The sequence below is a fragment of the Micropterus salmoides genome, unplaced genomic scaffold (genome assembly GCF_014851395.1).
Source record: "Micropterus salmoides isolate LMB-PRFRI ecotype aquatic unplaced genomic scaffold, ASM1485139v1 Ms_hic_scaffold_6, whole genome shotgun sequence".
NCBI lineage: Eukaryota > Metazoa > Chordata > Actinopteri > Centrarchiformes > Centrarchidae > Micropterus > Micropterus salmoides.
In genome coordinates, this window is record NW_024044348.1 from 39110853 (window position 1) to 39135702 (window position 24850).

Consider the following 24850-nt stretch of genomic DNA (forward strand, 5'->3'; position numbering starts at 1 on the left):
CTATTGTTTCATAATTATTACAGCTGTGATAAAGCCTATGTCAAGTGAAATAATCTTGCAGTGCGGAAATTGTGGAGAGGAACTGATGAACTCTGTAAGAGAAACTACCCGGATGACAAGGAGGTTCGGACAAGTGTAGCAACAGCAACAACTAGGCTATGAACTGAAATGTGACAGTAACGTTACATGTCGCTGGGTCAGAACTGTTTTGGAGACGCTAACGGTATGCTATTAATTCATGAATAATGTCCGAAGCTGCTGTTGAGGAAGTTTCCGTTTTGTCGTCCATTTACTGCGGAGAAGGAGAGTTCCTGCTCGTCCAGCAGTCCGGTGAGTTAGCGTTAGCGTTAGCTGCAGTCCACTGCAGACACCGAGGCAAATATAAGTTACAACAAACTGAGCATGTCAGCATATAACGTTACCACGAAGCCTTTGATAACAAGACGCGCAAAAGCGAGACTTTAGTGTTTATACAGCCAACTGCTCCAATATACTTTTCCAAGTACGAACATTTACAAATATATATTATTTATAATAAAGTAAAGCCAGTGGATCAAGACTGGTTCAGTCTGTCCACATCTGAAGCTTAATTACTTCATTGTTCCCCCAGTATTGAACTGTAAATGGCCGTGAGGATAAAATGTCAGTGCCATCTGATAATTATGGCTGCAACTAACGACTATAAAATGTCAGAATATGGTGAAAAATGTCGATCAGTGTTTCCTAGAGCTCAAGCTGACGTCCTGAAATGTCATGTTTATCCGCAAACCAAATATATTCAGCTTACTGTCATAGAGGAGTAAAGAAACCAGCAAATATTGACTTTTAAGAAGCTGGAATCAGATAATTTTCAAACCACATCAAACTATTTGGTGATTAATTTAATAGCTGACAACTATACAAATAGAGTAATTGTTTCAGCTCTACATCTGATACTGTGGCCTCAGAGTCAGCTATTTCTGACTAACTAACGTTGAGTATTGACAATAACAAATGTCATTCTTTGATTTGTCATTCAGTTATTAGTCTTCAAAAACCCAAATCAGTTGAACTCTCACTCTGTTTGCCTTCTAGCCCAGGATGGGCTTGTGGTCCAAATCAACAGCACTGTTGGAGGAGAAAGTGGGCTGGACGTCAGTCTGTTGTTCCATTTGCACCCCCGCTACCCTTCCTGTCCCCCCGACATCTCCGTCTCTTCCACTGCTCTTTCTAGGACTCAGTGTCACGACATCAGACAGAAGCTGCTGGATCAAGCTGCAGCCTCACCGCCAGAACCAATGGTTCATCAGCTAGTGGAGTGGTTACAGGTGAACAGTGAACTTACTGACCAACTAATGAGCCGTAACTTTGGACATTTAGCTGGTTACATATTGTACGAGAGGATTTTTACATTATAAGGAACACTTCACCAAAAAAACCCTATTTGGTTTAAAACCCTGTAGCTCTGAATCTATTGGAGCTACCTCGGAGAAACATTAGCCACTACATCATCAGGCCGCACAAGTAAAACAATTAGAAAACACAAGGAGGACCTCAAAGAATAATAACAGTTAATGATGTACCAAATGTGTGCTGTGTTAACGTTAGTGTGTACAGATGAGAAATGAGTTCAGAAGAGGTGAGGAGGAGGTGAAAGAGAGAGAAAAAGAGGAGGAGTGGACTGCAGTGCTGTCGTTAGACCACATCCGATCTCGAAATCGTTACATCGGACTGCTGGAGCGCTGGACCCAGCAGCTGCAGCTCACTGGGAGATTATTACTGGGACCAAGTATACTGGTTATTCTGCAGGGAGCCAGACCCAACATCAAGGTATCAACACACATGTTTAGCACAGCATCACACAAAGACGGTAACTCTTTTTGTGTATGTCCTGTATGCAGTATTTTATTAAGGTACATACCGTATACTGGACTTTGTGGATGACCGTGTCTTATTTTACAATGGAAAACATACAGTAATTGTTAAAATCAAATTTCCTAGAGATCTAAACTAAACTGCCTAAACTAGAAGAACAGTGCCCTCTGCCTGTGCTGGAAAGGAGGTTCAACACACTATAAAATAGGTCACCAGTCCATTAATCTTCAGATTATTATCTTCATTTATGATTGATTTAAAATAGGACTGAAATTAGTGGTAACTTCATTATTGATTAATCAATCAAGGTATCACGGTAGTTTATTTCTCAAAAATGAAAAAGTTTGTAGTCTCTTCAATACACAAATATGGTAACAGAATAAAACCATATATACAGTTATTTATATAAAGACATGTAAACACCCAGGAAATAATCCTGCCGTGCATTTATTGAATGTGCATCTGTGAGAACAGCAGCAACAAGATGATAATATGGTTTTCATCTTTAGGTTCTCCTCTCATCTTGCCGCAGTCTTGCGCTCTGTCAGTTCAGAACATGGTCCACCTGGCGAGTACTTGATCCAGGATGTTGATGGAGCAGGGCTTTACAAAGATGTGGGTACAACAGTCCCCTTTCTTCCAGACCGGACCTTAGCCAGGAGCAGACTTAAGTCCAAGCTGAGCCAGTGTAACAGGCTGCTCGAACCAGCGACCTATGGTAGGGGAGGCAGACACGCTGACCAGCTAAAACCCATGGGCTCTGGCATCGGTCGCCAGTGCGTCTCTTAAGGTGTCGGGGAGTGAGATTAACTCACTGCACAGCCTCGCTGGCTCCGTTACACCAGCATGGCTCCTATCCCGGCTCTCAATCCTCTCCCTCTGGGCGAGCACCCGCTGTGCTTCTATCTGACTGGGTGGATTGTCTCAAGGTCCCCTGCTCTTTAATCCAAACCCCCCACAAAAGATGAAAAACAATACTGTAGCAGAGTTTGAAAGAGCTACAGGCTGTGGCATCTGCAGCCCTTGCCAAGTCATAGTTGATTTAAAGATTATTATGTTCATTGATCATCAGAAATCAGTTAAAATGCCCATCACAGTTCCCTAGAGGCAGTGGATGTCATCAAAGTGACATCATACTGAGGCCCTGGACATTGGTCTTGTACAGAGCCCAGCAGGTGATATGACAAAAGACACAAACAACTTATTTGTAATAAGCACAAATGAACAGAGCATTAAACAGTAGTTGGCATTTTCACATATGTTTATAGGTTATCAAAGATAACACAGCATGAAACCCAAGCTACTCATTAGGGTAGATTGTCCATGTTTTGAGAACTTTCACAGTGTGTTACCAAAAAATGCTATACAGTTTGACTCATCATGACTCGGGTGCTCTAACTGAAAAAAAATAGCAACCTCTGATTGGTTTTGTTCGTTGACATAAAAACGTAATAATGTTTCTCAATAATGTTTGTAAAAAGTGAAAGGCACTGTTACTTTGCAGTTTGACTGTGAGTAAAAGGAGAAAAAAAGAGAACTGTGTGGGACAATGACAGTGTGGTATCTGTGTGTTTCTGTCACAGTACAGTCTCAATCTAAAAAGAAACTGCTGTAGCCACAACATGTTCTATTGAAATAATATTAAAATAAGCTCACTACAGTTGTAAAGCATCTTTTGACAGCCAGTGTGGCTAATCAGACAGCTCAGACTGCTAGGCCCACTCAAACTGAACATCCAACAGCAGCTCATTTAACAGAAATTCAGTCTGATTTAAAATCTTTATTTGGAGTTCAAATCCAGCTTAATCCATACAGCGTCTGTTCAGCATTACTGATAGAAGCCAAAGCTAAGCAAAGTCAACTGTAATAAATGTTATAACCCTCAATATATATGACAGTGTAACTTCTAACTCTAACTTCTTCCTCTGGTTCTGATTGCTTCAGTAACTTCAGTGTTCATATTCATAGGTTTTGGGGTCAGGTCATACATGACTAATGCTATGTACTGTGTCTCCCTTTGTATTCTGATTGTTACAACTGTGGTCATGTCTCTTCAGGAGTTTTGTCGCCTTTTAAAGACCGTGAAGGTGGATGTGGATTCTTCAGGCAAGAAATGCAAAGAGAGGATGATGAAGGTTCTCATTGAAACCCTTTCATCTTCCTCCTGTGGACACGGGTATGGATCACAGAGTCATGACTGATGTAGCAGAGAAATGGAATAATGCTGGGACTTCTAGATCCATATGATCAATGTTGGATCAACCAGCAGTATTACTGCAGCTCTCACATGGTTTCTCTCTTTGTTTCTCTCTATGTCTTTCTATCAGTCTCCAGGGTTTTGTAGTGAAAAACTACCAGTCATTACCCGAGCTGACCGCAGCTTTCCAGGAAATCAACATGACTGAGCTTTACCAGCAGATACTGCCATCATTAAGTGACTGGCAACACACAGGATACCACGGTGACCACAGAGACTAAACCTAGTTAGGAGGTGAAGAATCAGTCTGTGTCAGTGGGTCTCTGGCTGATGCAAAGAAACTGTTGTTGTGATGAGAGGTTTTGGTCCTGATGGATTGCAGCCTCCTTCTGGAGGGGAGTGTGTGAAACACTTTGTGTCCAGGGTGGGAGGGATCAGCCACAATCGCCCTCTCTGCAGAGCAAATGGTATGCTGGTTTAGAGCCACTGGTCCAGGTGAAACATGAGGCCCTTCAGGGGATGTTGATGTTCATGCAGCTCCAGTACAGCATGGGGGCATTGATTCAGCAAGATCCAGCATATTTTAAAATGCAGCAACGGGCCATCTACACATGCCACCTAGAGAGAGGGAGAGAGAGATGTAGTTCTATACAGTCTCAGTCAAAAAGCTATTTACTACTGCAGTTTTTTATAGGCCTACATAATAACACACACCTCTCTGTGTCAAAGGTTACTGGCAATCACACCTTTCTTTTAGCTACCGGTAGAGAAGGTTAGTTGACAGTTGAAAATTAGCATGCTTGCTAGGTAGATAGGGACAGATTAAATGTCACTGCCAGTAACTAGCTAGCCACACACACAAGCACATTTAGCACAACTGTCAAATCACGTTTTTCTTATCAAACTATTTGTAGGTACAGTACCCACCTACTTTGAACAAGTAGCAAAAACATTACATTATGGTCAATAAATGACAACAAATATTGATGTTTCATCTAGCTACCTTTTGAATAAATGCTACCTAGCCAACAGTAACACGAAATTGCCTTTCAAACGAGACTGCCTTCTTGGTCCTCGTTTCTCAGAGTTGCTTGGCCTATCAAAGTTAACATTTATCTGTGATCCTAAACTTATGAGATGTAATCTGTACCTCTGGTCTGACATGGCTTGTTTTTCTTGTAGAACAGGCTGAGCGCTGATCTTTGTCCACAATGTCTTGCGGTATGTAGCTAGCTAGGTGCTCTATGCAGACCACGTTTTTCCAGCACCCTGTTTTTTGTGATGGGGTTTCACCAGACTCAAGTAAAACATTTCATGTAGAATTATATGGTTATAATTGCAGGATATTATACCTATTAGAAATGTAATTTTCAAGACTAATAATATTATTATGTTTCTGTTCATCAGCTATACCTTTAGCCTTTTTAGCAGCACTTATAATCTTTTATTTCCAGTTTATCATCGTATAACATATAAAAAAAATGGTTATGTCACTTGACTCCTGTCAACCAGAGACCACGTGGGGCTGCAATTAACATGGTTTTGAACCACAAAGTCACACTCAAACAAAGTAAGCTACATAAAATATTCTTCGATGACGGATATTCATTCATATGTAATTGTATTTATTTACACCCCCCCATCCTGTTTGAAGAGGGAATAACATCAGTTTCAGAAAAGTCAGAGGCTCTCTAAATGTTAATTCACTGTGACTTAATAATGCAATGAATGAATTAAGTTTTATTATTGTGTCGTGTGTACGATTACACCCAGCCTCCATTGGCTTACAAGACACCAAAATTAATATACAAAAAATTACTAATGTACAGATTTGATTTCAAAGTGATATAAAACAATTAGATCATGGGATTGGGAATGTTTTATAATATAATCTGAACAAAGCACTAGAAATTTGTCATAAATATACAGAATGAAGTATTCAGCACTAATTGCCAGGAGAAGAGCCTGGAAAATGTGCAACATATATCCAAATGCAACCCGTATTGGCAAAATGGAAGTGAATGCAAATGGCAACTTGCTCACAAAACATGCAAACAGTTCAACGCTGTTCAGGACTTGAAAAAGGACTGAAGCAACTCATTTGAGACCAAAGGGTGGCCTACTCCTCATTAGTCAGACTGGATACTCTGAACTGGGTTGTCTCCATGTGCAATGTCCCCTAGCCACTTAGGGGCATAACGGAGCCATTTTTACACTGTCACAGCAAAGACAAGACAGACACCTCCTTTTTCTCTGCTTTCTGTTGTTTTGTTAAGGCATCCAAGGAATAAAAAAGAAACAGAGTTAGAACTGCACATTTTGTATGGGGTGTATCAGTTGCAGAGAACTGTTTGAACTAATTATCTCTGTTGTAGTATTCTGTTTATTTTGACAGAATTTATAATTTTTTCCCCTAAGTTCATGCATTTAACTACATTTTAAATATATGTTTTGATCTCATATTTGCAAAATATGAATATATTAAATATTAGAAGGTATTCCCACTAAAACATATCCCTTAGCAAAGCGGAGGCAGGTGGAATGAAGCCTGGTTGCTGAAACCAGCAACCTATGCTGGCACCAGCCACTCAAAGAGTGTCCTTAAAGGTTCAGTGTGTAAGTTTTAGTGGCATGTAGTAGTGAGGACTGCGAATTGCATCCTGTAGCTCACTGTGCATTCATGTGCTCCTCGGATGGTCCCATTTCAAGAGTTCTGAAGTCGTTCTTCTGACATCAGTGTGTGTTCATGTGCTTTTAAGTTGGAATGTGAAATCAACATGGGCGCTACTTCAAAGATGTGTTGGATTAGCATTATCAGAGCATATAAACAACATGCAGACATATTGTTCACTCTGCATGGTCAGCAAACTAACAGTTAATACAATATTACAAATATGTATATGCAATAAGTAATTTTGTACGAATCAAAGTTCTCTATTTCTGTACTTTGTTATGTCCCATGTACACTTTATTTCTCTTTTTGCAATAAAGATTTAAGGGGTAAAATAAGATTCAGATTATTCTGACACCACAAGAAGGCACCATCAGTCACCGCTCACCCCTCCCTTTCCAAGCGCACAGGAGAAACTACGGTGGCCGACGCACTCTGTCGGCTCTTGTGCAAAATAATACGTTTGGTCGTTCATTTGTCTAAATTTCTCTTCTTTTCTTACTTATAATAAACCAGTACGTATTCAATGTAGTGACGAAATGTGCTCTGTATAGCAGTTTGTCCGTATAGGCTTATGTACAAACATGACGGCGTAACAAGCGGCGATTTGCGGGTTCATACCTTTTTTTGCAATATCGCCATCAAAAAACTTTCACACACGTGGTTCAACATTGTTACGAAACACATTCTGCAAGTTTTGTAATGATTGGACAAGCATTTTCTGATCTATAGCTTGATTTGTTTCATTCTACGTCCAATTATTATGCATTTATAGCGCCTCCTAGTGGTCGATTTGAATGAGACTTTCAGGGTATGTGTGAGGTGCTGTAAACATATCCTGCAAGTTTTGTGTTGATTGGACAAACAGTTTGTATTTTGTAGCCTGTTTAGCGTTTTATCACCTGCAGTTTGTTTGCATTTATAGTGCCCCCGGGTGTTCGATTTGAATGAAACTTCCTGAGAGAGTTGCGATGATTGGAGAATGAATATGGGATTTATAGTGTAATTTGTGTAATGCTAAGCACCTGTCTTGCACTTGTAGCGCCCCCTAGTGACTTTGTGAATTTAAGCCGGCGCGGCAGACAACACACAAACATAGAAGGGTTCTACTGCTACGCGGTATGAACCCTAATAAAATCAGACACAGACTTCAGTGTAGACAACACAAATATACACACTATTAACAAAAACAATATAGACATATTGACAAATAGTACCGTGAGCAGAGTGCAAAGGATGCAGGAGTGTGTACATGTCGGAGGTGGATGTGATATACAGCTACAAATACATGCATACATGTACACAGTGCAATGAAGCACAATGCAAAGGATGCTGGAATAAATCTTCTATGTGGGCAATATATTTTTTTGTCATGCTCACGTTTATTTACATGCCCCCTCTGCTTTAATCATTTGCGACGGACCGCCTGTAACTACAAACAAGCATTTACCATTACTTTATTTAGGCAGAATATTAAACACTATAGTTTAACTGCTCAATAACGTTGGCACTCTTCCACTTATAAACATGGCATTAGCTAGCTTTTTGGCTCATTTAATTTAGCAATGTGCAGCATTAGCTGCTGTAAGCGATGTTGGAGAATATTTAGAAGTGACACACTAGGAAGAAATGAGAGGACCGTATGCTAGAACTGCCACACTATTTAAGAAATAAATCTACAATCAAGTCTGTCAGCAGCGTAGCCTCCATCATTCAACTATTGTAACATCAAACATATACTGCTGTGATCCGGGAGGAAGCCAGGAGGAGGGCAGTGAAAAATGGTGAGTTTAGTATCTCCTTATTTGGGCTATGTGTTGAGGGCTACTTTTATTATTTAAGTGATGTATTTCACGTGACAAATGACTACCTCACCATGAACACTGATAACCTTTGTCATGTGTTTTGTATGCGCAGCTTGTCTCGGGTCAATTGATTGTTTCATTTTCTGGTGCATTTGAAGTGATGTTGTCAACAAGGGAGTATAAACACATAAACTCTTATCGGCTGATAAATCTAGCCTGCCAGCTGCAGTGCAGAGTCCATCTTAAAAGCTTCCTCCTGATGCCCAGCTATAACTCAACACTAACTGCGCTGTAGGATCAGCTCAAAAACAGACACAAAGGGATTGAGGGTCAAAAGACAAAAAAAAAAATAGCGTTTCCATTTTTAAAATGAGTGGTTTCAGTCTTGCCTATGAAGATTCTCAGTCATCCAGGTCATAGTTATCCAACAAAGGTTAAAGTCAAAGGCAACTGGACTTGGTTTCAGTCTTGCTGATGTGTATTTGCTACAATGGCACACAAATAGTAAATAAATTATTCTTTATTGCATTTTCTTTAACTCTAAGCATCCTGTTTGATAGCTTTAATAGCATAGACTGTATATAAAAAAAAACATATACAATCTATGGTTTAAAGCTCTGGAAACCAAATGACAATAACAGTGCACTGTAACAGACAACTGACAAACAAATCTCTTCTCCATCAGATCCTTGAAGACAGGCTGAAAGTCCTTGTAAAATATCCAGAAATTATAAACTCACCTTGGAGTAGGTCAACGTATTTTATTATGATAGATAAAAAAAAAACCGTTTAATTAATACATTTTTGTGACCCAAAAAATCTAATTATGAAATATTATAGTGATGTTAATGTAAGCTCACTGTCAACTTACTGAATGTCTTTATGTATTAGATTGTACAGTATGAGTATTGTTGGAGGGAGCCTGAGACCTGAATGTCATTGCTGACTGCGTCACTGTAATTGTTTTGGATATGACAATATAAACCTTTAAACTTGCTCTCTGCTTTCACTTTTTATGCGTCGTCAAACTATATGGTTCATGGCACAGATGTCATAACCTTATTTTAGCTGTAAGTACATACAAAAATCAGCAAGCCACGTCATTTACAAAAAACGTCAGTATAATATTTTCAAGACCATTTAGCACCACCTTTGAGGCCCACGCTGCCAGCAGTCTACATAAAATCTTTAAAAGTGATCGTATTTCTTGAACTGTTCAGTCTGTATTTAGGAAACGATTAGGACTATTTACAGATGTGCAGCAGATATTGTAATTGTATGTTCAGACACACAGGAAGATATTTTGGAATATTCTAATAATAATATTTGTAGATGCAAACAGCTCAGAAATAGTAAAAGTACCAGCAATTGAATCAAACATTCTGACAAGTCCTAATTAAGAGACAGGCTTAAGTATATCTTTGATCATTTGTTAATGGCATCAGTTGTCCTTGTTTCCTCATTGAATGGAATGCCCTATAACACGTGTTTATTCTGACATGAACTGGTGTCCTCAGTGACTGTCCTCAGCTGAGCAGTTGACAGTAACAGGAGGGTCTGATATGAGACAGAGCTAATCTCTCTGTTCCATAATGAGAGTGTCTTCCCCTCATTACCAGGAACAATATCAGCACACAGAGGACACAGTCAAACCCTTGTGGGTTTTGGATGAGTGAGTTTGAAGTTATACACTAAGAGGATGTGGAAAGAACACATTCCAGCTGGTTCATCTCAAGAATTTAAACCCCAGGTCACTCACCACTCTCCATCCTTGTGTGTTTTCCTCTGGAGCACTTCAGACCATATGGGTCCTTGAAGACTATAATATTCACGGTTTAACTCTCCATCCTCATCCTCAACAATTTATTTTAGTATTTTATTGAATGTGGTAGTAGTACCAAAACTGATCAATATTGATGTTAACATCTCAGATTTATCTGTGGTGTTTCAGCAGCTTTTCAACCTGACAAAAAACACTTGTAGGTTGCTGTACTTTCCCCCCTCTTTCCTCAGTCCAGATGGCTGGATGTAAAATATTTGTGTGATTAGTGCAACAAGTCTAAACAACCAACTATATTGTTTACTAGTGCATTCCAAAACCAACTTTTGCTGTTGGCAGGATGAAGACACACTCACAATAGCTCTTTTCAAGTTTAGGCAACTAAACCAAATGGTGGGTTTATCAGAGCTTTTTAATTGACAGCTAACAGTGGCCTGCTGCCGCTGGTAATGACACTGATGAGAGCAGTGAGAGTGAACAAAACAATAAAGTTGTCGGCTGAAATACACATTGTTGCAAGCACATTCATTATAATGCAGTTTTGTACATGTTCATTACAGAATAATTGTACACATTGTCCACACACAGTTTATACAAAAGTCCATTCTATGAAGTATGAAAATGAAACCTGCCTTCAGCAGCCTGCAAAGAAACAGCTGAAGAGTTTCATTTTAAAAGTGAAATATCCTACCATTTTACCACGTGTATAAGCCGTGTTGTGATGAATAGCACGAGTTAGTTGTTTATAAATTATTGTAACTGAAGTAGGTTTGGCCAGATGATAACACTTTAGTTGTTATCACTGATAGACAGGTGGAAGGAGGTGGATGGCTCCTCATCCGTTCATCAGACAGGTACGGCAGCAGAACTGACGGTAAAGCTTCTTCTCACAGAGACGGTTGGACTTGACCATCTCACAGAACACCTCATCAGCTGAGAGACAGATCAGAGCAGAAGCAGAGAATCAGCATAACTTTACTGTCTGCTCCCTGCTCCATGTGGCAAGTTGGTTTAACGACTGTATTTTTCTTTTTTGCTTAGATGTGCTTTTTATATTTTTTTTACCTTAGTCTTGAGAATGTTATTACTGCTGTAATGTAAAATGCTACCAAAATATGATTGATAATTAATTTTGGCAAACATAATCATGAAATTATACTTGACTTAAGTGAGGTAATACACGTATAATACCAATGCCAATACCGGTCTATTCTAAACATGATCTGGAACATGAGACCCCATTTTCACCTGGTGTGTAATACTTAGGACGATCTATTGACAGAAATGCAATTTAAGATCCATAACTATGTTTTCAGTGGTGTTTAAAGACCTTACATAATGAAATGTTTTTATTACCTTAGAATGAGCTATTTCTATCTACATACACCGTGGGTTCCCTAACATGGAAGCCGCCATGTTTCTACAGTAGCCCAAATGAACAAACTGCTCTATAGAGCGCATTTCATCACTACGTTGAATACGTACAAGAAGAAGTAATAGTAATAGCAGTAGTAGTAGAAGTAGTAGTTGTAGTAGTAGTAGTAGTTGTCTGGTTTGCAGTGGTGGAAAGTAACAAAGTACAAATACTTCGTTACTGTACTTAAGTAGTTTTATTCGGTATCTGTACTTTACTTGAGTATTTTTAGTTGCTGCAACTTTTCACTTTCACTTCGCTACATTTCAAAGTCAAATACTGACTTTGACTTTTTTACTCCGTTATATTCTGCACGAGACCTCGTTACATTGGTATTAGTCGTCTATGCAGCGCACTTGAGTGGAGCAGCAGTGAAAAACAAATGTAAAACTGATAAAGCTTGAGTGAAATACGTTTGATAAACACAGACGGTCCACAGTGTTTACAAACTGCAGCAGGGAAAGATGACTGTGTTGCGCGTGGAAATGCGTTCATATACACATGCACAAAATTAAATGCATTTGAGCAAGAAACATCTGTGGGACCAGTCCACACAGGATGTGAGACAGTGAAGTTTAGTTACAACTCTGGACTGATGCAAGATGGGAAGCAGTGGATTCACATTGAGTATTAAAATGTTGATTAGCTGGGCAGACTGGCCAATATGGATGCACATCTCAGTAAATAATAAGCATCACATATTCAGCCCAGTCATTTTATAAATAGTAAATAAATAATAAATTGATATAATGAACAACCTCTCGGAGAAAAGGTACAAAGTTTTTACTGCCGAATTTACAATTGCCATTAGAATTAATACACTTAAGCTATTTACTAAGTACTTATTTGGACTTTTCCGTAGAGAGTGGCATTAAGCAACGTTTTATGTTTTGTAAAAACACTGAATAGTGTATTTGCAGAAAAACAGTAGTTCAAAAGTTCTTATGAATATGCTATTAGTTAAAAATTCGGGAGAGACTTGCTTTGTTTTTTAAAATGTTTTTTTAATATATACATAGCCTATACTCTACAGCATCATCTAGTTTGAAAGGCTGCATGTTTTCAGTTTGTCTAGGTCCTTAGGTTAATTATTGTTCTTCACTTCTAAAATGAGCTGCTGAACAGGTTGTCCATCACGTTTTAGGAAGGGGGAGTTGGTGAAAGTACAATATATATAATATAGTAATGTAACTAATAACATACATACATATATATATATATATATGTATATATATATATATATATATATATATATATATATATATATATATATATATATATACATAGCTATTTGGGTCAGAACTGGATCGGTGCCACCCCTAATTCTTATCCTAAACTTCTCTTACCATTGTTTGTAAGGCTTGTTTGTAAAGTCAGATTCAGCAAACTCTTAACTGGATAAAGCTTTGATAAGTTGCTTGTTTCAGCCTGATGAAAACCACCTGTTCATGAGGTTTCATTATTTGCATTATCTACTTTTCTTCAATATCGCCATACAAGGCTGTTTGTTCTGCTCTGTTTGTGTTTCAGTCACAAAAATGTTAAAAATTAGCAAAAAGAAAACTTTCACACTGCAAAGCTTCAAGTCCTGCTGACAAAACATAACAGACTTAGAAGTGTCATTAGTGGTGTTAGAGGCTCTGTAACAATTATATAAGTGGGACAGCTGCCAACGATGTGTCATCAAAGCACAGCTGTACTGTGACATAAAGTTAGATACAAAAAACGGTGCATGGCTATTATGAGAGGTGTGACAGTCGTGGAGATTTTAAATATTTTCCAACTACTTTGTCAGTTACCTCAGTGAAAATTCAAGGTAGGAGAAAATTGGTAAATATTACAAATTGGGACTTATTCTTTGTTCTTAAGTGTCACTTAAGAATTTGCATTGTTTACATACATTGTTTACATACATGTTTGCTTGCTAGCAGTCTTCTTCTTCACCTACTTTTGACTGACAGAAAAGTATAGAACCAGCATCAGGATGTGAATCATTAACTTGTGCATTTGCGCAATACAAAGTAAATATGGGGCGCTATAAGTTGTCGAAAACTCCATCTTGTACCTTTAAGTACGATAAGGTTCAATTCAGATGGGTTTGCAAGACATGAAGGTTAGTTATGCTAGGCTTAGTTAGCTGATATTATCTAAACCTAAAAATATTTCCATTTTTTGAAGGTGATAGGGTTTATAATTTCACTCACCATTATTACAGGATGCATACACAATACAAGTCCTGCTGACCAGACTATAACCCTCTTTGCATTTGGTGCAAGTTGTTCCGGGGCCACTGCAGCTCAGACAGTTTTCCTCACACCTGGAGAGAGAAAACAAACACCTATTTCTTCCATTTCCTTTAATAGGAAAAAAAAAGGCTGAGATATGGGTAGCAGCAAAACTAACATTAATTTTACTTTTAAATGAAAATGCAACTGAAGTTGATGTGTTATTCTCTAATAAAATGTTATTTATAATTCAAATGTAACTGTGATGAAAGATATTTGGATTTTACAGCAGATTTAAGTTTACATTTAAGTTCTACAGAGAAGCATCACACTCTGACTAACTTATTATAAGAAAAAGATTTTTTAAATGATCCAGGTATAAACAAGTAATGTTTTTAAGACTGAAAATCACACACCTGTGACACATCTTATATGGGACTCCTGCTGCCTCTCCAGAGTAGTAGCCAGGTGTACAGGTCTGCACACACTGCCACTCCTGCTGCAGGTAGCCCTCAGCACACTGGATACACTCCTCCTTTCCTGGCCCTGAGAAACATGCAAGTTTAAAACCTTAGCACATAGTGCTTTGGAAAGATGTAATCAAAATATATTCACACCTATACCTGAATCTCTTCTTCTTTGTTGTCTGCTGCTGTTATTTCTGTAGGAACTGCACATACCTGGCAACACACTGACCTGCACAAGTCCTACAAGAAGAATGGCATGGGCTGCATGTCATTTCTTCCAGATGGAAAAAGGTTCCATTGGTGCATTCAGGAACACAAGTCATCCCCGCCAGACTATAAACAAAAAAAACAGCTACATTACAAAACTTTTTTTCAAACCAAAGTTCAAATATAAATGGTGATCTAACTGTCTTTACACACCTGTAGCCTTCTCTGCAGGCAGTGCATCTGTCTGCATACCCCAGGCATCTCATACAGGTGTCATGACACTTCAGACACTGCCTCTGATCTGGCATAGACAGCAGGCACAAGCATCAATAGTGGTGGAAATATCAACATATAACACATACTTATGTAAATAAAATAATTATCTTGTGCCACATGCCCTTTATTCAGCCAAAACACTCCACAGTCTATGGGTTTATGTAAGGAACAACTGGAGACGAGTAATGATACAGGTACCCTAAGGAGTTTCCTTCCGTCTTCATTCACTCTCACTAAAACACATTGTGTGTATCCTTGAGGCCTAACAAACATGTTGAATGCATTTCCTTCCTCATAAAAAGCCATGTTTTTGAATATTTAGAAACCTACATTGTTTACATCTATTATGGATAGCTGGCAGTCTTTTTCTTCCCTGCATTTTGTTGGCACTTTGCTACATTTCTAGGCACATTGTTAGGACTTTGGTTTTGTGTTCATGTTTTTCCTGTTTTAAGTCTATTGTCATGGTTTTGGGTTTTGTGTTTCTTCTGTGCAGCCTTGTTTATTCTTATGTTTAGTTGCATGTTCAGTCTTTACCTGTTCTGTCTCTTTCCTTTTCTTATCTTAGTTCTTAGTTTATGTCTTAGTGTGTAGTCTTGGTTCTGTGTTTGTTTCTGTGTCTTAGTTCTTAGATCTGGTTTCTATTTCATTGTTTCCCATTTAGATGTTACATGTGTTCTGTTTTATTCTTCCTGGTCCCTTGTCATTTGTTTGTTTTTTCCCCCGCTTGTCAGTCTATCTTGCCCATGTCATCTGGTTCTGTATTTTGTGATTGGTATGTTCTTACATAAAGTTGCAGTTTGTCTTTGTGCCCTGTCGGTTCTCTCCCTGTGTCTGTGTCTTGCTTTGCTTCCTGTTTATTCCAAAGTAGTCTGTGTCTTAGTCCTTAGTCCTATGTCTCCATGTTTAGCATGTTTAGTGTAGTCCTGTTTCTTGTTTGGTCCTGTCTCTGTTCCCTGCCTTGGTTTTGTTCTGTTATGCAGTCGTTCCATGTTTTCTGTTTTACTTTGGTAACTGTGTGTTCCCATGTGCTTTACTTTCTGTGTTATTTTGTAGTGATAAATGCTCCGTATTTGTATAGCACCTTTCTTTCACCTTTTCGACCATTCAAAGCGCTTTTACACTACATCTGCATTCACCATTCACTCACATTTATACACTGAGCCCAAGGACACTTCGACATACAGCCTGGAGGAGCCGGGTATTGAACCACCTTCCAATTAACCCGCTACCGCAACCCGCTCTGTCTCGTGAGCCACAGCCGCCCAGTTTTCATGCGTCCTTGTCTACCTTCGTTTCCTGTTGTTTGACGACCTGATGTGTTTCATCTGTGCACTCTCTCCCTGCACGTTTGCTTGTGTATTTAAGCCCTCATTTCTGTTCTGTCTTTGTTGTATCCTCGTCTATGTTGAGTGTTCTGTCCTGTCCCTGTGTTTACTGGATTAACTTGCTTCAGGAAGTTCTGTTCTGTTCTGTTCTCCTCTGTTTGATTTTTGTTACATTTTGGATTTTCGTTTCCTTTGGATTACTTCTTTGTTTGAACTCTTGCCCTATGCTCTTTGGAAGCCTGTTTCAGTTTAGTTTTAATAAATCTTTTGAACTGCGTCCTTCTCGCAAGTCTCTACATTTGGGTCAACACCTCAGTTTTCTTGTCGTGTGAGCTACAGAGAGAGCTGGTAGGGAGTAAAAAGTGTTTTGTAGTGAAAAAGTAGCTGCCTGCTCTGCCAGCTGCCTGCTCTCATTGGCTGGATGTGGAGTTGGCTGACTCTTCCAGATATTTAGAATGCTAGATATCTGGCAGACATCTGCGGTGTGTCGGAAATGTGTTGGGCAGCTGTTTTGATGCGTTGTTTTGTAGTTCACACATAACGACTGGCGACCGCCGATCTACCGCTGATTTACCCCTGATCACAGCCTGACAGTCGCCGAACTCGCCGAGCGGCAAATCAGGCTAAAAATCGTGTAGTGTGAACTAGGCTTAAGTCTGCTCCGCTTTAATCTTGAGAAGCTGCAGAGCTGCAGTCTCTATTCATTAGTCACTGTAACTTACACTTTACATTTCCAGCTAAACTGAGACTTAAAGAGGTGGTATTATGCTAATTTTCAGGTTCAAAATCCTATTTAAGGATTGTACCAGAACAGGTTTACATGGTTTCATTTTCAAAAAACATATTTTTTGTCATACTGCACATTGCTGCAGCTCCTCTTTTCTCCCTGTGTTGAAGGCTTTGTTTTAGCTAGTGATGCATCTTGCCTCTACATGATCTTTTTCGGGAGTTGCACATCCACAGTTCCTAGTTAAGGACTACTAGCCAATCAGAAGCAGAGAAGGGCGGGTCAGTGAGAAGCCGGTAAACACGGCTTCGGTTCAGCTGTGTTCCCCTTAGCAGCTTAGCAACATGGACTGGAGCAAGGGTTTCAGAGTGGTGAGTTATTAATCTGTAACAAAAGGATCTTTCATCCATAAAGTTTTAACTGAGCTCTGTCTCTACATCACAGTAACAACTTCATGTCCACTGACTGCCTGGAGGGTAGCTAGTGTTTGGAAGGGAGAGGAGTTGTGTGCTACGGCTCAGTGTTTTTATACCGGTGTTTTTGAGGGCGTGTCGGAGTAGCCGCTTGGCGAGTGTTATATGATGTGCAGTTTGCTTTCATCCCTGTGTCGTCACAACTCAATAAAGAAGAGGGAAAAAGCCAAAAAGCATAAAACCACCTCTTGAATGTAGACCCTTTTCTCTGCCGAGTTGTGCATGCCCGCCGACAATTGCATGCACATTGCAGTTCATCGCAGGTCACTTCAGAGTACTGTTTATAAACAATATTATATTGTTTGTGTGGTTCATCAATGGTAATTAATGATTCAAAAGTCCTGCAAAGTTCACGCACAACTCAGCACAACAACTTACGAAAACCTTAAGAGTTAGGGTTTCAATTCCTCAGCCTTTTATGTTGATATTTATATCATAATAGGCTGTATATGAACTTATTAGGAGAAAACTAGTAGTCCTATGTACGTGTTGACTTACTCTCATCAGCAAAGTAGCCTGGGGGACAGGTATCGATGCAGCTGGAGTTGAGTGCGTTGACGTAAAGGCCTCTTCGACAGGAGAGACAATCGCTGACTGATCGTCCAACACATCTCTCACAGCCTTTGTAGCAGCGTCTACAGCGACGAGACGCTATGTCCTCATAGTGTCCCAATGGACAGTGGCTCACGCAGGTTCTACATCCACACGTATAGAGAGTATATATAGAGTATAGTATAGAGATAGACTTAAGATCAAACTAAATGCTAAAGACCACAGTGGAATGTATCATGGGCTGCAGGAGATCACTATATTATAATTCTAACAAACTCCCAGCTCCTGGTGATTTACAAACATGTTAGCAAACAGTTGCCCATTTAGACATCCAACAGACAAGAATCAAATGTATCATTTATTTGGACTTGCACTCTCCTTTTAACACTAGTATATCTTTGGTCTCCACCAACTCCTGATCATTTCCCCTGCCAGTCTCAAACATTCTGTCAGCCGCATTTGGCAGGTCTGGAAACAAGGTTACGGAGAGCAGGGAGACACATTCAAATTTAAACAATCATCGGAGAGAAGCTAAAACAAAAAGCTGAGGGGAACTGCAGAGTCTGTGATAATTCTCTGTGGGTTCGTCATTACGAGTGACGCTTTTCACATTTCACATTACACACAAAAAATGCGGAGGAGTGCAGCTTTAAATTTATGACTTTCCACTTTATATTGTCTGGTTCCATTTCCTTCCATCAACTCTTACTTGCCACTTTTCAAGCTGCCCGAGCTGAAGTGGACACAGTTGAGGCAGTGGTCAGCATCTGGTCCGTCACAGCCCTGGTCTCCACACTCACTGTGGCATGGTCCTTGATGAACACCACATTGATTATGATCAATATCATCATCACCAGTGCAAAGAGCTGATAAATCTCTTTCAGCAACATGCTACAATCATTATTTTATCACATGGGAAAAGAACATTTCCATTCTTGTTCTACAGGGAGAGGCACATTGCCAGTTCTTACACATTATTTATAACTGAACTGTACAACATCTGCCTAAATTCATAAATGTCCACCTCTTGTTCATTTTTGAAATGTATATTGATTCCTGCTTTTTTCTAGTTTTATTTTTAATTCCACATATCTTACCAACCAACCTTATTCATACATCTGTATAACATCTATATGTTTGATACATTTTTCATTTCATTTTTTATTAATGAAAATAATCTCTCTCTAAAAAGTGTACGTCTCTTATAGGGTATACTTCTGACTGAGTGCATACTCCTTGAGAAAATGTGTTGGAAATTGGAAAAAATAATTACTTTTTGACTCTCACCATTGTATTGGTCTTCCTCCTCCTCCTCCTGCTCTGGCTCCTCCTCTGGGGCTGGGATCTCCAACATCCTTGAATGGGAGTTCTGAGCACTGTAGGGCTGGTAAGGGTCCTGAGATGTGCCATAAAGGATCAGTGTCCATTCTTTTAGGTTGCCTGTGCCAAGTAACAATAATATTTTTTTAGTTTGCTCTGGATAAGGGCATCAGTCTCAATTGTAATAGTAAATGTGTTGTTGGACCTTACCCAGCACCTCAGGGTTGCGTAGCTTTGACAGTGAGTCAATAATCTCCAGAGTCCATGTGCCCTGTGATCTCTCACCCCAGAAATGAACAGTCATGAACTCCCAGTTCCTGAAGCCCTCGTTGGAACTGTCAAACAATCTGTAAACATAACAGTGAGGTTAAATGAGACCAAAGGTGTACATTTGGTTTCTACTTTCAAGGGGACACGTTAAGCAGGGATGTGAGTCCAACCACAAGAAAATTTTGAGCTCACTGCTTCTAGCAGTTTTACAAGCTGTGGATTCACAAACCTGAAAAAACAACTGTCTGCTGCTCACTACCAAATACCTACGTTTTGTCATGTCCTTCGGTCTGATAACAATGCACATGGCACCCTTTAGCATCATAGTAAGTCAGTAAGGAGGTGATTGTTAGTGTTGGATGGTTGGCTCAGAAACCAGACTTTGGCTGACAATGGCTGGCAAAAAGAACAATGGCTGATCTCGCAGCATTTGCAAAGGTGGTTCCAACTTGGTGTAGCCAGAGAAAAGCAACTGCAGCCAAGGTTTTAATGTCATGTGACATGGTGACGTTTTGCAGCGCCGTCGAAAGTCAGACAAAATTTCTAACCAGAAAACGATGTGGTGATATAAGAAAGTATTTATTTGTTTGTATAGAGGCCTCACTGAACATGTCCTTTTCCTTCTTCCATAGGTTTCAGCATACATTTCAGTATAATACTGCCACACATGGTCTTCTAGTAGAGCACTGGACACTAAATTCCTCTTCAAAACATTTAATACGAACATTCTTTCATGTTTGTTTAACAGATGTAATGGTTAGTTTACACTGTAACTGGGTCGAAATTGATTACCTTTTTCAAATTTCTTCAACATTTTCTGTACATTCTCATTTGCTAAATATGACACAGCTTCCTAGTGGACACACACTTTCTACCCCTGATCCTTTCAAGTTTAGCAAAAACACATGCCAACATCTCCTCACTGTGGACAGTTTTTAAATGGATTCATAAGGATTACTTCTTCAGGAGGAAGAGATGCCTGAATACATATCAATTTACTCCTATTGTATTGGCCACTTATTTTAGAAGAGGATCTGAACTTTTAAAATACTTTTTGAATTCTGTGAGCAGCACAAACCTAATTCCGGTAGGAAAGACGGGATGAGAGAGATTTTAGCATCTGCATGGACAGATTATAAAACTCTGCATGGACTGGCTCTCACCTCTTGGCCAGAAGCTGTGATCTCGTCCCAGCTGGAGAGATCAGGTTGATCTCTAGGTCTCCTCGCCGTGGGTGGACTATCTGGACCTTGACCACCACATGTTCCAGGTAATCCACATGCAGCTCAGGTTCTTCTGAACACCCAGAGGCATTTATGCTGCAGTTCAGGCTTTGGCCAGCATGTATGTACCTGGGACAGCCATAAGCAGAAACATTATACAATTGTATGAAAACTATTAGAGTAGATTGCCTTCAATATTAGCATTATGTAAGGCCGTAAGATCCAATAAAGCACATGAGCATTATGACATTATGTCAGAATGTGAGGCAGACTCTGAACAAACTATAACAACAATAGTGCTGTTGGTAGAAGATTGAGAGAGACAGAGCACCAGCTGCGCTGAGTTGCAGGAGGGACATTTATCACCAGAGACTGCAGCTCTGCAACTTCTCAAAATAAATGCGGAGCCATAGTAACCCATGCGTAATGCAAATTGAGACGCAGCCACACAGTTTGAAAATGATGAATACAGCGTGCAAAGACAATACACCAGTCAAAGTTTGGGGTTACCAGGTTACTTAATTTAATTTCTGAAATGTACCACAGTGGGGTCATGCACTTTTTAGTTTGGTTTGTAAATATGTATTGTGTTATTCTTTATACATATACATTTATAACATTAGAGTCAATATGTACATTCATGCTCAGCCTCCTCTAATTTACTCCAAGTCCTCATCTAACTCTCTCTCCCCACCACTTAACTGTAAACTGCCCCACTGGAGGTCAAGGTCTGATGAAGCCTTCAGAACCACATCATGATGTGCACTAATGATGCTTTTTGTGCCCACTGAGAACCTACTTGACTTCCTGTCAAGAATGCAGACACGGCTCTCACTCCAGTTATACAGGAACGTGGGTGGCTTATAATAATGGTCCTAGTACCCCATACTTCCCCAGTGTCTCCCACAAGATACTGTGGTGGGAAAAAGCATGTTTAAATAAACAGCTCAGGCAAACACCCAGCACACAGCCATAAGACTTCTGCAAATCATTAAGTCATTTAGCTGATGCTTTTATCCAAAGCGACTTACAATTGCTATATATGTCAGAGGTCGCACGCCTCTGGAGCAACAAGGGGTTAAGCGTCTTGCTCAGGGACACATTGATGGATGTCACAGGGGGAATCAACCCCGGGTCACCCAGGCCAAAGGCATGCCTTATCCACTGCACCATCACCACAATGAAATTTTAAATTTAAGGCTTTTGATTAATACCTTACACTCCACTGTAACATTTACTGTCCTATTTTTATTCTCTATATAATTTTTCAAACTTGTGTTTAAATTTCTTTTTATGTTTCCCTATGTTTCTTTTATGTTTTATGTAAAGCACTTTGAATTGCTTTGATATACAGATATAAAAAATTACATATTGTTATGTTATCTCCAGCACTAGTTTTAATATTTAATTCACTAGAGTAGCTTTGCACGATTCACAAAAAAACCCTTTTAATTTAACACTGGCCCTTTATGCAGCCCATCTGTTCATCCAACCAAGCCATTTTAGCTCCTGTCTCTTTAAGGCCCCACTTCCTAAAAAGCCCACTTTCTTTTGATTGGCCAACTTCCCGAAAGCCTGCCAGAGGGCTTGTGAGCCCCTGCAACCCAAGTATATCCAGCTGAAGCCTGCAGACGTGACAGAAGTTGATGGATGTTGAACTTCCAAATATGGTTTGTCGCAGAAGACACCGCGCACAAAACATCATGACGTTTATCTCGGCCCACGTGCAGTATATCCTAATGCAAAGCGCGTAACAGTAAGTAGTAAGTAGTTTTTTTCTTTTTCTTTTCCTTCTGTGATGGTTAGGGTAAGGGTAAAAGGCTTCAGGGGGCTGTATTATAGTTTAGTAAATATTAACGAATAATGTACAGTGATTACCATGTTGACACTTATCTTATTTAACGGCTCTGCGTGGGCTGAGTGGCGGAGATAAACGTCGTCACATTTTGTGCGCAGTGGCTTCTGGGACGAACCATATATGTAAGTTCAACTTCCGTCAACTTCCGTCACATTTGTCTGCGGGCTGCAGCTGGACCCTTCTCCTGCAACCAAGCCCCCAGGAAATGCACTGCGTTTTCAAGCCAAGAATTACAACTTTAAGGTTCATCATGTGATGCACACTGACCCCAGGACTTTTCCCCATAGACTTACATTGTGAAAGAAGTGGTTGTAAAACAGTGGATAATTTTTTTTTTGAGAGTCACAACCCCCACGAAATCAGAATTTGATCCATTTCGTCCTCTAACATTTAGAAAATTCAGAAGAACTGTACCATTTAAATTAGTGGAGGGCTGTGTATACACCCAGGGATTTGAGCCCGCACCACCTCATCCTCTTGCAGGTGTACTCGTCAGCATATAACAGCTTTAACTATCTTGGAAAATAGCGATATCAGGGACTGAATGTGATAAATTTACTATTTATCAGGCCACAAATGAGACAAGAACGGTATGCCGCCCGAGCTGAGTGTTTCTATAGATACAACTTTTATAACTTTATAAATGGGATCTTCAGCTGCACAGCTACCTGAGCTAATTAGCTAACGGCAGCTACTTTTAGCAGTTACATTAGCAACAAGTAAAGCCATCTGTCCATCAGGAAACTACCTAACTTTCCTTCACAACTGAAAAGGCATTTTCTGCAAGACATACTGAACAACCTGAGAGTAGTCCTCAGCAGAGTAGCCTTGCATAGCCAGACCTTCGTTCAGTCTGCGACAGTGCTGGAGAAGGCGATATTCGCCATAAAATACTGAGATGGACTGAGTAGGTGCATGGGCGTGTCCCTGTACTTTATGGTCGTGCTGTACCTGGAGAAGATCATGAGCAGAAGACATCAACTTGGCAGGAAAGAAGAACAAGCATTTGGAAACCTAGCTGCCTTTTTGCTCACAGGGATTACTTTTAAATTTGTTTACCTCATTATTTGAAACTTTGGCTATGTTTAATATGGACATCGGCCATTGTAACATCATATAAGTGACAGAAAATTAGGGAAAGCATAATAGGTCCCTTTGTCTTCAACTATTTGCTGGGCTCTTGTGGTATTTTTCAACAAGACATGGGTAGTCAAGGGCAAAACATCTGTTATCCACCATAATGATCACCGTAATGACTATGTACATCCCATGTCTACAGTTTACTTCACCTGGTCCGTCGCTCAGGCATCTGACTGCAGGTGTGCTGAGGAGGAACAGTCCTCCACTTCCTAGCCTCCAACACCATGGCCTCTGCATCCACCAGGCCAAAACCATAAAGGTGGCTGACTTCGAGAGAAAACACAGAATCATCACAAAAGAAAAGTATTTATGCTTCTACAGTGGGTACGGAAAGTATTCAGACCCCTTTAAATTTTTCACTCTTTGTTTCATTGCAGCCATTTTCCAAAAATCAAAAAAGTTCATTTTATTTCTCAGTAATGTACACCCAGCACCCCATCTTGACAGAAAAAAACAGAAATGTAGAAATTTTTGCAAATTTATTAAAAAAGACACCTGTCTATATAAGACCTTACAGCTCACAGTGCATGTCAGAGCAAATGAGAATCATGAGGTCAAAGGAACTGCCTGAAGAGCTCAGAGACAGAATTGTGGCAAGGCACAGATCTGGCCAAGGTTACAAAAAAAATTTCTGCTGCACTTAAGGTTCCTAAGAGCACAGTGGCCTCCATAATCCTCAAATGGAAGACGTTTGGGACGACCAGAACCCTTCCTAGAGCTGGCCGTCCGGCCAAACTGAGCTATCGGGGGAGAAGAGCCTTGGTGAGAGAGGTAAAGAAGAACCCAAAGGTCACTGTGGCTGAGCTCCAGAGATGCAGTCGGGAGATGGGAGAAAGTTGTAGTAAGTCAACCATCACTGCAGCAATCCACCAGTCGGGGCTTTATGGCAGAGTGGCCCGACGGAAGCCTCTCCTCAGTGCAAGACACATGAAAGCCCGCATGGAGTTTGCTAAAAAACACCTGAAGGACTCCAAGATGGTGATAAATAAGATCCTCTGGTCTGATGAGACCAAGATAGAACTTTTTGGCCTTAATTCTAAGCGGTATGTGTGGAGAAAACCAG

General features: G+C 39.9%; 2 protein-coding genes across 11 annotated transcripts in view; one reads left to right on the top strand and one right to left on the bottom strand.

The window, feature by feature from the left end:
* The first annotated feature begins 117 nt into the window (after nucleotides 1-117).
* Nucleotides 118-7057, top strand: rwdd3 (RWD domain containing 3). Its single transcript, XM_038701599.1, has 5 exons — nucleotides 118-330; nucleotides 1075-1307; nucleotides 1588-1809; nucleotides 3912-4030; nucleotides 4182-7057. Exons 1-5 carry the CDS (start codon nucleotides 246-248, stop codon nucleotides 4330-4332), a joined length of 810 nt encoding a protein of 269 aa, XP_038557527.1. The 5' UTR covers nucleotides 118-245; the 3' UTR covers nucleotides 4333-7057.
* Nucleotides 7058-9273: 2216 nt separating this feature from the next.
* LOC119889745 (proprotein convertase subtilisin/kexin type 6-like) overlaps nucleotides 9274-24850 on the bottom strand; it is a 36731-nt gene continuing 21154 nt past the window's right edge. For 6 of the 10 annotated variants that reach the window (XM_038700549.1, XM_038700554.1, XM_038700551.1 and 3 more), the window contains 11 exons: nucleotides 23937-24054; nucleotides 20730-20918; nucleotides 19507-19643; nucleotides 19264-19416; nucleotides 18686-18788; nucleotides 17923-18119; nucleotides 14834-14921; nucleotides 14643-14746; nucleotides 14363-14492; nucleotides 13926-14038; nucleotides 9274-11240 (listed from right to left, as the gene is read on the bottom strand). In XM_038700549.1, the coding sequence (XP_038556477.1) occupies nucleotides 11143-11240; nucleotides 13926-14038; nucleotides 14363-14492; nucleotides 14643-14746; nucleotides 14834-14921; nucleotides 17923-18119; nucleotides 18686-18788; nucleotides 19264-19416; nucleotides 19507-19643; nucleotides 20730-20918; nucleotides 23937-24054 (1430 nt within the window). In that variant the 3' untranslated portion in view covers nucleotides 9274-11142. Of the gene's footprint in view, nucleotides 11241-13925; nucleotides 14039-14362; nucleotides 14493-14642; nucleotides 14747-14833; nucleotides 14922-17922; nucleotides 18120-18321; nucleotides 18445-18685; nucleotides 18789-19263; nucleotides 19417-19506; nucleotides 19644-20729; nucleotides 20919-23936; nucleotides 24055-24850 lie in introns of those variants that run through there. The other 4 variants (XM_038700557.1, XM_038700555.1, XM_038700556.1 and 1 more) reach the window with 4 other exon arrangements.

Bases quoted from the DNA above. Each gene is read 5' to 3' on its own strand.
- rwdd3 (XM_038701599.1), top strand. From the start codon at position 246: ATGTCCGAAGCTGCTGTTGAGGAAGTTTCCGTTTTGTCGTCCATTTAC. The intron at 331-1,074 runs GTGAGTTAGCGT...TTTGCCTTCTAG, and splicing joins CCTGCTCGTCCAGCAGTCCG to CCCAGGATGGGCTTGTGGTC. The intron at 1,308-1,587 runs GTGAACAGTGAA...TGTTAACGTTAG, and splicing joins AGCTAGTGGAGTGGTTACAG to TGTGTACAGATGAGAAATGA.